The following is a 12744-nucleotide window of genomic DNA, read 5'->3' as shown; positions in this document are numbered from 1 at the left end:
GAGAGCTTGAGTTTTGAGTTATTTTCTCAAGTTAATATTAAGAGAGCAATTCTTATTTAAATCTTTAAGTTCTATAATGCCTTGGTAAAACAAAACTTGGTGAAGATCACGTTTTGTCACTAATATACCACTATTTCGAAATTTAAAATAATAATACTTTTTTCTTTGATTGCCTTTTTTGGATTGTTAGCTAATTTACAATGCAAAGTAGAAAATCTATTAAGTGATGTCTCTTAGTTAAATAAATAATATCAGCTTCTTTCGTCCTATTACAAGGTAGGTCTTGATGAATGTGACGCTGAGGGTGATTGCTATTCATCCATCTCGCGTTGCCGACCTCAGTAGCAACGTTCATTCGATCGGTGAGTTTCAAGAAGAACATACAATTTTGCTTAGGGTATAGTAAACTGTTTTGTGTCGTTTGGTATATGAGATATTTTGTTGTTAAGTTTGTCGTATATAACCGACTCCAAGTATTTCATTTCATCTTTTAATCTATCATTGACTTTGTTACGTGTATACGTGTGTTTTGTGAGATTAGTATTGTATTCTTATGCAATATATACTAGGAAGAAAGTGGGATGAATTAGGTATATATGGAACCCAACTGATTATCAATTATGCAAAGCAAGCAAACATAGTTTGTTTAATTGGAGTGGTGATCTTTTTAATCGTATATTGATTGATTCTGTAATGAGTCATTATTAAAAGAAGAAAGGTTACCAGATTTGGGAATGAGGAACGTGGAGATTAGGTAGAGGGTTTATGGTAGTGAGAAGTTGCTTAGAATAGCTGGAATCATGTTCCTTTGTTCTTTTTTTTTTTTCCATCAGATTTATATTATTAAAAACAAATGGGCCACGCCCAGATACAACTGAAACACCAAAGGTCCAAACATAAACGGGCTACAACATACGGCCGAAGCCCCAAACAACTTATACGGCCCCTCGGCCCAACCTTACAAAACCGGACGATCAAGGCCCATGAGAGAAACAAGGAAGCAGAAGAAGAGACACGTGGGATGATCAGCACCATTCAGACCGGCATGCGTTTCTCCGCCTCAACTTGCCCTTCATCGACTCCGGAAGAAACCGGAAGAGATCGCCGGACCGCATGTTTCGCCGGAGCTCAGATACCTGCAGAGCCTCCGCCGAAACCACCTATTTTCCTTGCTTTTACATCGTGTCTGAGGTCTTTCTCAAACCATCGAGATCTCCCCCGACACAACCAAACTTCCAACCACTAGAGAAATCATCGTTCTACCCGCACTGTCAACACGCGGAAGAGATCAATCGAAACATGAGATCATCTCCGCCTTTGAACCGCTTAAAACCCTAGACGCGCGCATCGAGAACCACCTAATTGTTGACTTGACCGACTTCACCTCGGCAGAGAGCTTCATCATCAAAACGAGAACTCCTCCGCCCTGACCCAGAACCACCTAGACAGTAACCACTTCTAGCTTCGCACTAAACAAACAATAGTAACCTTGACCCAAAAGCTTCGGGTTTCTCATCGGCAGCGCGGATCTATGAAAGCATCCGCACTCTGTCACCAAACCGGCGAAGGTAAATCTAAGGAAGACTCCCTTCCCGTGAACTTGAACCGGCGTCGGCGGAGCTGAAGGAGCCTCCACCTCCCGGAGAAAAGCCGGCGACGACGGATCTGTGGTAGCCTCCATCTCCCGGAACCACAACTCGAACATGCAATCCGATCTTCTGACGCCACGGCCTCCACGCGAGCGCGTCGTCCCTCCAAGCGAGGAAACCACCTTGGATGATGGCTCCAATCCAGAGCTCCGACAAGGCACTAAGGTCAGCTCAGCGACGTCTCTTCCGATTCACTCCCTCTCATGCTCCTCTCTCTCCTCGCCGAATTCCTCATGTTCCTTTGTTCTCTCCCTCGTTTTTCTTTTATATATTTTTAACTTATAAGATTATAACTAATGATTGATGTACAAGAAAAACGATAAGAGAGGAATGTGTCTTCCATTACAATTATACATTCATCATTTTATTCCTCTTCTTGTATGTTATTCTTGTTGGGCTCTTCTTTTCTGAATGATTACAATAAAACCAATAAATCCAGCAACATTCTTCATTCCGTTCTCCCAGCTTTTGTTTTTTCTTGTTTATCACTTCTTATATCTTCAATCATAGCGCCCATAATTTGTTCATCCACCACATGCACATGTTATTATCCATACTGAGTCAAACAACTCAGAGACAAAATCAAAATATAGTAGCTAGCCCTCGGTGTATGCAGAGAGTAATGATGATCAAACGTATGCACAGAAAACGTCTGATGATCAAATGAATGGTGGGATATGGTAGCTTCTCATTTCTCACTAAATAAATGGAAACCATCAAGCACTAAGATCACTCACGCCCTTCCGAAGTCAAGAGTGGGATCAACCCTGATAAGAGACATGTAAACCTTGAGAGAGTTGGGATTAACTTACACATCTGAACTATCTCCATTGCCTGTTTGTTTATTGTCTATTTTGTAGTTGATTATTGTTCCCAAACATTTGCGGCTCCGAGTTTGAAACCAATGCGTTCTGGTAATTATTCACGCTTGAAATTCAAATATCACAATATTCTACAATGCGTGGTCCACAAGTTACAACCAAAGTTAATCGCCGAACTTGGGCCCAACTGGGGCGGCCCGAAAAGAGACCTCAAAACACGTTGGGGGTATAATACAGTAGCTGCTCACTTAATTTCTGACTTGGCAAATGGATTGAAGTGAAGTATGTGTATTGTCCCAATTCTTCATCTAGCAACCACTAAATTCTTGTTGAGATTTATTAAATTCATGTCCACCTCTATATTGTTTGATTAGTACGATATTGTCCACTTTGGGCATAATTGACAAGCTCGCATGGATTTATTTTTGGTTTCTTTTCCAAAAGGCTTCGTACTATTAGAGTTGGACATCTCTTTATATATTAGACTCTCTTTGTCTAATTATCCATTGTGAGACTTACTTTGTTTATATCACATTATTCCCCTCAAACTAAGGATCACATTCATCTCGTGTCCCACAACTGACTTCCAGTATCTTTTGACTTGATCTCTGCCACAGACACCTCTCATTCCTAACTCGAAGGGTACCTATTCATCTCTCGAAAAGTATTTTGTCTTCTTGCAGATTTCTTGTCAACCGCGCTCTGATACCAATTGTTGGGATTTATTAAATCCAATGTGAGACTTAGTTTGTTTATATCACAATTCTTGTCTTCCCGGAAGATCTTATTAGACAAGACAGAGTAAACACAAACAGTCACACAAATCTAGACATTCTCTCTGTCCATGGTTTTGAGCCATGTTCGAAAACACGGCCGCCTAGGCGCTGTTCGGAGGTTGACCGCGACGATTATGCCCAAATCGGTGTATCTAGGCGTTGACCCGCGTAAAACCGTCTAATTTCTGCGTTGACCGCCTAATCCCGCACCGCCTAAGTTTTTTTTCCGTCCGTGTAAGTTAAAATACGGTTGATTATTTTTTACTCATTATTGACAGATTTTGTGTAATTGTTCATTACTAAATAATTATAATTAGCTATCAAACCCAAAACAAACACATACATACTACATTTAGAGATTTTTTTCGTATCAAACCCACCATTTACGAATAAAAAAAGACTGTTTAAAATTATATAATTATATCTAAGAACTAGTATCATCATGTTTAAAATTAGTTAAATATATTATAAATATATTACATCTTAATCTATTAAAACAGAAGTACAAATTTGAAATAGCCCTGAATTTTCCTAAAAAATTACAATCTCATGCCACTGGTTTTAAAATTTATTCTCACTTGTAAACACTACAAGATCATGTATCTTATTATTATTCTCTAATATATTGCCTCCCAAGATCTTCCTTGAAAAGCGTTAATCAATTAATGATGCCTTTTGTAATTAGTTTCCATATTTTGCGCAAGGAATTTGAACAATTTCTAAAATTGATTATAGAGATTTTCAAAAGATACAATCATAAGATTAACTTTATAAAATTGAAGGCAGAGGATATCCGAGCTGTATCTAAGCTCGCCATATCTACCCTCTTAACCTAGACTCTTCACCCATCTATACATATACTGGGTCTAGAATTACCTACTACCTATCCATATTTCACTCTTCATTCACAGAAAACATGGCGAGCGCAAAAAATATGTCTCTTCTAAAGGATGTCAAAGCGTATAAAATCGGGTGGCCAGTTCGTGTCAGATTGCCTCATCCGTGGAAGCAAAACACCCGTAGTGGTGGAGAAACTCTTGAGTTCATCACTGCAGACGAAACTGTAAGGTAAATATGATTTCATTTACATAAATCGTATGAAAAATAAAACTGAATCTTATGCTTCTTTGTTTTTTTTCAAGGGTGTAAAAATTCATGCAAGTAAATATGTTTTCATTATATATATATCGTATGTCAAGTAATGCCGAATCTTATACTACTTTGTTTTTTTTAGGGTGTAAAAATTCATGCATCATGCAAAAGAACTCAAATGTATATGAGGTACAGCTGGGAACTTACCGGAAGAGGTTCAGTTGGGAACAATATATGGACCTTAGTATCCTGTTCAAATTCATCTTCCTCAACTGGGTCATAGAAATCTTCATAGATCAAAAAGAAAAAGGGATATCAGATTTTATTGTTGCATACTAAACACATATGTAAATGGTTTTCACTTTGGAAATTCAATCAAGTAGTGCTAACAGAGCAATTCAAGTAGTCGTAATAAAGCAATACAACTCACAAGGAAGGCAATAGTTGAACTTCCTAACACAAAATTTAATAGTTACTTTATAGCATATCTCAAAATTAATACTAAGTAACTTAACTCAAAATCTCTTTATAGCAACTGAACTCTATCAGCCATCTGACACATTTTCTTACCTCTGTTACAGTTTCATATCAAACATTTGAAAGATTTCTGTGACATCCGTCACCTCCCATCTGGACAGCGTGCCACCAACAATATCTCATAACACAATAGCCCATATACATAACTCCACTCACTCTAAGCCCAAATAAAAATTCGAATAAAAAGCCTAGTAGCACCAAATCCGTCTAAATATCATATACTCGTCAGTCTCACCTGCAAGGGGGGGCAAATGAGGGGTAAGTAACGGGGAAGTCACTCAATGAGGTATGGGATACTAAACCCGAAGTCCATGGACCCGGACAGAGCACTCCGAATAATATAATTTAATCCTAACACGTTGCAAACATGGTACCTAAAGTACCCAAAGATCACACAACAGTCCTAACGAGGTGCACACTCGCTGTCCACTAACAGGGCAAAAACACCACCGAATATTTGCTCGGTAAGACACGCCCGTAGACGATTTATCGACCTCCAAGCTTTGGCACAACAGGTCGACTACGCTGTGCCGCAACATCCACCACACCCAAAGTACTGTCTCCGGCCGATACATCTATGGTCGAGTAACATCCAAATCACATCAATATACTATATATATATTATCAATTATAAATGAACAAGCATTGTTGAACCATCTAACACCCTAGTTCCGGTTTAAGCAAAGAACCTAAAACTAAGCAAACAATGACATACTTGATTTCATATAGACGGAACACATTAGAAATAAATTATACTTATTCGAGGTCCTAAGCTGTGTAAGAAAAGCTCGGGAAAAGAACCTCACCCTTGCCATGATCGGAAACCGGAACGGATTTGAGAATAAAACACCCGGTCTCGGCTTCACGCCATCATCATGTGAGCATAACAAAATTGTGCATGCATAAAGACATGAAACCATGACATAAGTTCACGGTTGGCAACAAAGGTGGCAAATGATTAATCAAATGGAAGAGAGGAGCCTTGGTGCGCAAGAAAGAGTTAATCTTACCCTAAGATCTCACGCTTCTCCTTGGTTAACCACGCGACATAATCTTTGACAACACAGAAACGTCTCCGGTGACATGGGATGCACCGCCGGTGGGTCACCCCTGATGGTCGTGTGGATCGGTGACGGTGGCGGTGAGACACGGTGTCGGCGGTGATGAGATGCTGCAGCTCCGTCGCTCGTCTCTCCTCCATATCTCAGCTCAGCTCCGCTAAACGACACTAACAAAAGCAATGATGGCTCCATGGACATCAGCAACGATGGATACGGTGGTGATCGGCGAAGAACAAGCCTCCGGTTGTGGCTATCGATGTGATTGGTGACATTGATGGTGTTCCTCCTTTGATTGCCATCAAAACCGAAAGATGAAGAGATGGGAATTGATCGTAAAGGAGTATAGAAGATGGAGATGGTGATCAACTCATTCTCTTCCACGATCTAAAAGGAAATGGATGCTGAGCTTTAAGGAACCAATTATATATGTATACACATAAAGGAAAATCGATGGCTTGGTTTCTTTTCCTTTTTTTTTTACAAATGGTTTGGTTGAATCTAAATTAATTAAAGAGAAATCAAACCAACCGGTTAAGAAAACCGGGTCGTACAATTTCATCGTCAGCTTCATTGATCGATGGGTCTGCTATCTTAGCAGAAGGAGGAAACGCTTATTCAATCTGTATATATATTAGAATTAGAATATCAGACAGAGATATGAGACAAGACACATATATGATTAGTGACATCAACTGTGGGGACATGGACAACCTTGAATACCTTTTGAGCTGTAAATATTATTTAAACAAGTTAAAAAAATCTCAGAACAAGAAAGAAGCAAAAGAAAACTGAGAGACACATATTACGTTCTTCCTTTCTCTGTCTCCCCTTTAATCCATATTGCTTCAGTACTTCTGTTTGCTACTCTTCCCACGATTTATCTCTCTGTTTATCAATCTGACCTAGGCCTGGGCATTTTAACCTGGACCCGAAGACCCGAACCGGAACCGACCCAAAAATACCCAACCCGGAACCGGACCGAAAATTTACAAGTACCTTTTGGGTCTAAATTTTTTTTACCCGAAAGAACCGGAACCAAAAAGGAACTGACCCGAATAGACCCGGACCCGAAAAGAACCGACCCGATAAGAACCGATTTGTACCCGACTTAAAAACATGTATATCTAAAACTATGATGTTTTTGTGTTCTATTTTATATTAATTATTTTATAATTTAGTTGAAATATCTTTTGTTAACAACATTTGTTATTATTTTTTAACATTTTTAAAGTAATATAAAACTTTAAATGTAAAATTTAGAGTTTTAAAATGTTTTATTTTAATTATTAATAGTTTCATTTAAGTTGTTTTGTAAAATTTTAGATATATATGACAAATATTCAACTAAAGTTGATGGAATTTGGTATATCATGTCCTTTTCAGATCCTAAATACCCGAACCCGATCCGGACCCGATATGGACCCGAAAAATTACAGGTATTTTATGGGTATTTTAATTATAGACCCGAAACGACCCGGACCCGAGAAGAACCGACCCGAACCCGAACCGAAAATTTCTAAGTACCTATTGGGTCTAAATATTTAGTACCCGAGAAGACCCGGACCCGAAAGGAACCCGCCAGAACCCGACCCGAAGATTCGAACGCCCAGGCCTGACCCAAATCTTAAGAATCTTTCTTCAATAAATCGGATGCTACTGTCTATCTCTCTATATATCTATCTCCCTATATAACATAACTATGAGATGGTTTTGATACTAATACTTCATGTATGAAAAATATTTAAGACATTTGAAATCAACCTTATTACAAAACAAGTACTAACCTTTGTATGACGATTCCGATTAACTAGATTCTATGTTTGGAGTTTTTATTTCATATGCCAATACCTGATCTTTTTTTTTTTTTGCTAAAATTCAACTAATAACGTTATACGAAAGAGTTCAACCTGATCTTCAACATGATAATCCATTCATCCTCTAAATTTCACATCCCCTGCTTTCTTCTTAGATTGAATGTTTTGATCAACCAATTAGTCTCCGATCTACAACGATCTCTCATATTTAATAAAGAAACAAATGCTAAATCAATAAAACTGAGAAATTAAATCACACAAGATAAAGGAAAGAATATGGAAACTCTAACCTAGAGGTTGTTGGTTTTCATTGAATTCGCATATGAACTTTAGAAGTTGGAGGTTAGTTGAGCCACACAAAAATATAGTTAAGTCTTGGTTTTCTTCTTCTCCGTGGAGTTTGCTCTTTGATAAAACCGATGGGGAAGCAAAGAGACGAAGGGAGAAATAAGCTAACTTTGATTCACCGATAAAAATACATTAAACTCAAAAGGAAAAGGTTATGTATGTTTATTTTCTTCTTTTTCCCGGATTAATCTGTTTAGTACCAAATTTAGGCTTAGTCTTTTTATATTATCTAGAGCTTGGTCCATTTGTTTGAATTATACATTATTAACCACTTTTAATTAGCACAAATATGTACAAAGAACTAAAAATGTAAAATACGAATGATGTAAATAATAAATTAATATCACGTTGGATGAAAAAAAAATTAATATCACATTGTTATGAAAACAAAATTTATTTGCAAATTTGTTTCTTAATAAATATTTGATATAGTTTTTATTTAAATGAAATCTAACAATACAAATATTTATATAAACTACTAGAATATATAAAACTACTATAGATTTCTGCTATAAAATTGTGTTGGTTTTAAAGTATATACATTCAATAATATAAAAAAGTTCAAAAATATGAAAACGAAATAAAACATCCTGCGCAGGTTAGAATTTAGCTGTATTTAAAACTAGGTCATGTGTAATCCTCGAATACTCTCTGATTTTTCGATAACTTGCTAGGTCTGGGGTTACCGACCGACTGGCACCTAGCGTAGTTCCGAAGAGGGGTTTTGAGATAGCTCTAATGAGTAATGAATGACACATTACAATAAAAATCACTTTTATTCACATGCCTTTAATCCTTGAAGCTCTATTGATTCACTTGCTGATTAATTTATTAGATTATTTCTTCTTCTTTTTTACAAGAGAAAGCTTAATATGACATGTGTGTGAGAGTGGACAAGGCAGACATGCGGTTGAAGCAAAGCATTGAATATGAGATTTGGATTTTTCATTGTCACCGTCTGAGTCAGTCTGGTCAGCTTCTATTTTACTTCAATCTCCGCATCACTCTCTTCCCCTATTAAAAAAAAGATCAATTACTTATGTGCATTCTCTCTTTTACTTCAAGTAGACAATCTGAATATACAAACAAGCTAACCACCGAGGAAAGCAACTAAAAGATGGTTTTACCTGGTTGTTGGTTTCTGTAGCGTTGTATGCACGGAGTCTTGAAACTGGTTTCTTGCTGATCTCTTTTGAAAAACAGAACCTCTCTTTTGCATCCCCTGGTCAAAACTATTCTCATGCGCAGCCGTTTCACTGGCTGTGCTTCTGGTTTGCATTGGTCTCTCCTCTGCTTTTCTCCAGTACTTGTGACTTAAGAACTCTGCACCAGGTAGTTTTGAACAACTCTCTCCTCCACAGCTACTAGTCTTAGGTACTCTCCCGTTTGAAACCGCAAGATCGCATGATATTTCATCCAAAGCCATCTCTAGACCGCTTACACGAGACTCCAGAGACTGGATCCCACTCTGTGAGCTTCCCATAAATTTCTACATCCAAAAGTATTTCAGTGAGGTTTGACCCATCTATAACATTCCTAAACCAAACATTTTATCTACATTTAAAGACCAATTATGTATACCCGAAGTAGGTCTAAAAGACTGGACTGCTGGTTCTCAATCATAGCAAGCTGCTCGCGTATCAAAGAAAGTTCCTCACTATCTTTCCTGCTCTCATCAACACCATCTTTACCATTCTTGACAAGAGAATCACAAGAATCATCACCATCGTCGCTGCATGGTGCCACCCTAGAACCAGACCTCAAACCACAATCAAAGCCACCTACTTTCTTATCTTCCCGGCCCTTCTCAGAGATTGTATGTTTGATTATATCTGGTCCCCCTGACTTCACCTGCTCCTCCTCCCTAGAAGCTACTGACACGGTCACGTTCCTTCTTGGAAGATTCTCCTTTTGTTGTCTACTTGCTACATATGATCTATTCACAGGCAAAGATGGTGACCTCTTGATCATACGCGTTGACTTCTTTAGTCTTGAAGACTTGACACCAACGTCAAGGGAAGATGTACATGGAGACAACAAGGCTTCGTCTACATCATTGGCCACTTCTTTCCACTGACTCAATGCTCTATTCATAGTCTCTCTCACACTCTTCACCTTATCAAACCTTCTGCTTTCAAGAGCCGCCGTGCAAGCTTTCTTGTATTCCCACGCCAACTCCTCCTCGGCCGCCGCGACTCTACTCAACCCCTCCGCAGCGGATTTCCTCGCCGCCCAATCTTCACTGCTCAGAAAGTCTATCAAAACCGGAACTAACCAATCCAAAACCGGTTTACTTCCCGCGCCACCCGCGGTGATGATACTACCCACGGCGCTTAAAAGCGCCGCCTTGGCCTTGAAAGCCTCGCTCTTTAGCATCTTCCCGATCTTGGGAAGAGACTTCCTCAACTGCTCCGGCTCAGGATCCGCCGCAGCTTCCACCGACGCCGCCAAACACACCGCCGCTCCGGTCTGCACGTTCGAGTCGCCTTCCTGGATCAGCGTCTCGATAAGCGGTTTCGCGACGGAGGCGAACGGTTGCCTCGTGACGTGAGCGGATATATCGGCGGTAGCGGCGGCGCAGGCGGAGCGAACGGAGGAGTCGGGGTCTCTGAGACGGCGGATGATGGTGGAGACCATCTTAGAGAGGTGAGGAGAGAGAGACTCGCCGTGGTGGCGAGACATGAGCGATAAAACGGCGACAGAGTGTTTCCGCACCGGAGATTTAGAGGAGGAGTCGGTGGTGTGGATGCAGCTGAGGAAAGAAGAAAAGGAGTCGTGAGTTAGGTTTCTGGCGATGGAGTCGAGCTCCGCCGCGGCGAGAGCTAACGTGTCGCGGTCCGCGAGCTTGTTGAGGCAAGCGATGACTCGTTGCTTCAGGTCAGGAGACGACGGGGAGTGAGAACTCGGCGATGAGGAAGACGCCGGAGATAATGAAACCGGCGGACTCGCCGGGAATCGTCCGTGAAGAGACATGTTTCCTCTGTTTTTGAGTCTCCGGTTTGAGATTTCTGAAGAACGTGTTAATATGGCGGCAGATAAAACTCCGGTTGGGTAATGTGTTTTTTTAAATACTAACTTAGAGAGAGATGTCAATAAATAATTAGATAATATTTTATTATAAGATTAATACTAACAATAATAACAAATAATCTTTATAAATCTAAATTGGATTTGAAGAAATCCTCATTGGTGTGTTTTCTTACAGATAATAGTGTAGGTCAGAAAGATTCTGTCCTTTTTGATGTCGTGTTAAATCCTTACAAAAAGTAAACTATAATATATATATATATATATATATATAATGTTTACAAATTCGAATGAAATGTTGGCGAAAACAAAATCAATGATTTTGATTCAACAATAGCAAATGCATTACTACCAATACGCCTGGGCATTTTAACCTCCATCCGAAAATCCGAACCGAAACCGACCAAAAAATACCTCATTTGGAACTGAACCGAAAATTTACAAGTATTTTTTAGATCTAAATTTCTTTTACCCGAAAAAACCGGAATAGAAAGAAACCGATCCGAATAGATCCGGACCCGAAAAACCCGGATCCGAAAAATCCGACCCGAATAGACCCGACCTGATAAGAACCGATTTGTACCCGACTTAAAAACATGTATATCTAAAACTATAATTTTTTGTGTTCTATTTTATATATAATATTTTATGATTTAGTTGAAATATCTTTTGTTAACAACATTTATTATTATTTTATAACATTTTTAAGGAATATGAAGATTTAAAATGTAAAATTTAGAGTTTAAAAATGTTTTATTTTAATTATTAATAGTTTCACTTAAGTTATTTAGTAAAATTTTAGATATATATGACAAATATCGACTAAATTTGATGGTGTTGGGTATGCCATGTCCTTTTTAGATCTTAAATATCTGAATCCGACCCAGACCCGATATGGACCCGAAAAATTACGGGAATTTTAATTATAGACCCGAACCAATCCAGACCCGAAAAAAACCGATCCGAATCCAATCCGAAAATTTCTAAGTATTTATTGGGTCTAAATATTTAGGATCCGAAAGATCCGGATCCGAAAGATCCGGATCCGAAAGGAACCGGCCTGAATCCGAAAGGAATCGGTCCGAACCCGACCCGAAGACCCAACGCCTAGGCCTAATTACCAATACCTAATAATTATTTTAGATTACGACAAGAAATTTAAATTAAATAAAAAAACTGACAGGCAATGGAACATATTCTAACTGGCGAACCTTTGAACAGTTCCAAGATTACAGAAATATATTAATTAATTAAGTGAATAAGACAAATTGAATATGATATGTTGTAATGTTGTGCTCTATAATTCTGTTTGACATTTGACTTGTTCAGAGTATCAATGATGCTCTCTTATCAGAGATATTAATCATCATATTTCTGTTTTTTCAACTAAAATGGCCATGATTATTTAATTTAGGGTTTTTTGCAAAAGTGACTCAAAACTTGGAGTCAAACAGAAAACTAACATTTTCTTTTGACTCCTTTTTTTTTTGAGATTTTAACCCCACACCTGCATTTTATCTACGAAAATGCCATTAACATTTTTTTTTTTTTTTTTCGAAAATGGCTTCTTTACTGTCTCAACCTCATCTTCTTCAAGTATTTACAATATTGCCACTGCA

At 38.5% G+C, this 12744-nt stretch overlaps 1 protein-coding gene across 6 annotated transcripts; it reads right to left on the bottom strand.

Moving 5' to 3' along the window:
- Positions 1-3950: 3950 nt before the first annotated feature.
- On the bottom strand, positions 3951-12296 carry LOC106360167 (TORTIFOLIA1-like protein 4). 6 transcript variants are annotated; one of them, XM_048765885.1, is made up of 9 exons: positions 9680-12296; positions 9226-9587; positions 8041-9112; positions 7554-7949; positions 5886-6838; positions 5682-5735; positions 4909-5110; positions 4546-4625; positions 3951-4295 (listed from the first exon to the last, which is right to left on the bottom strand). In XM_048765885.1, the coding sequence occupies exons 1-3, from the start codon at positions 11069-11071 to the stop codon at positions 9100-9102; spliced, it is 1767 nt and encodes a 588-aa protein (XP_048621842.1). In that variant the 5' UTR covers positions 11072-12296; the 3' UTR covers positions 3951-4295; positions 4546-4625; positions 4909-5110; positions 5682-5735; positions 5886-6838; positions 7554-7949; positions 8041-9099. The 6 variants fall into 6 exon arrangements, with proteins under 6 accessions (XP_048621842.1, XP_048621844.1, XP_048621841.1 ...); XM_048765887.1 differs by having other exon boundaries at positions 3951-4307; positions 7554-7939; XM_048765884.1 differs by having other exon boundaries at positions 7554-7939.
- Positions 12297-12744: the final 448 nt, after the last annotated feature.

This window comes from Brassica napus, chromosome C8 (genome assembly GCF_020379485.1).
Source record: "Brassica napus cultivar Da-Ae chromosome C8, Da-Ae, whole genome shotgun sequence".
In the NCBI taxonomy this organism is placed as follows: Eukaryota; Viridiplantae; Streptophyta; class Magnoliopsida; order Brassicales; family Brassicaceae; genus Brassica; species Brassica napus.
The sequence above is the reverse complement of the archived record's forward strand: the minus strand, read 5'-3'. Positions and strand labels throughout refer to the sequence as shown.

Bases quoted from the DNA above. Each gene is read 5' to 3' on its own strand.
- LOC106360167 (XM_048765885.1), bottom strand. From the start codon at position 11,071: ATGTCTCTTCACGGACGATTCCCGGCGAGTCCGCCGGTTTCATTATCT. The intron at 9,588-9,679 runs GTATACATAATT...TTTTGGATGTAG, and splicing joins GTCTTTTAGACCTACTTCGG to AAATTTATGGGAAGCTCACA.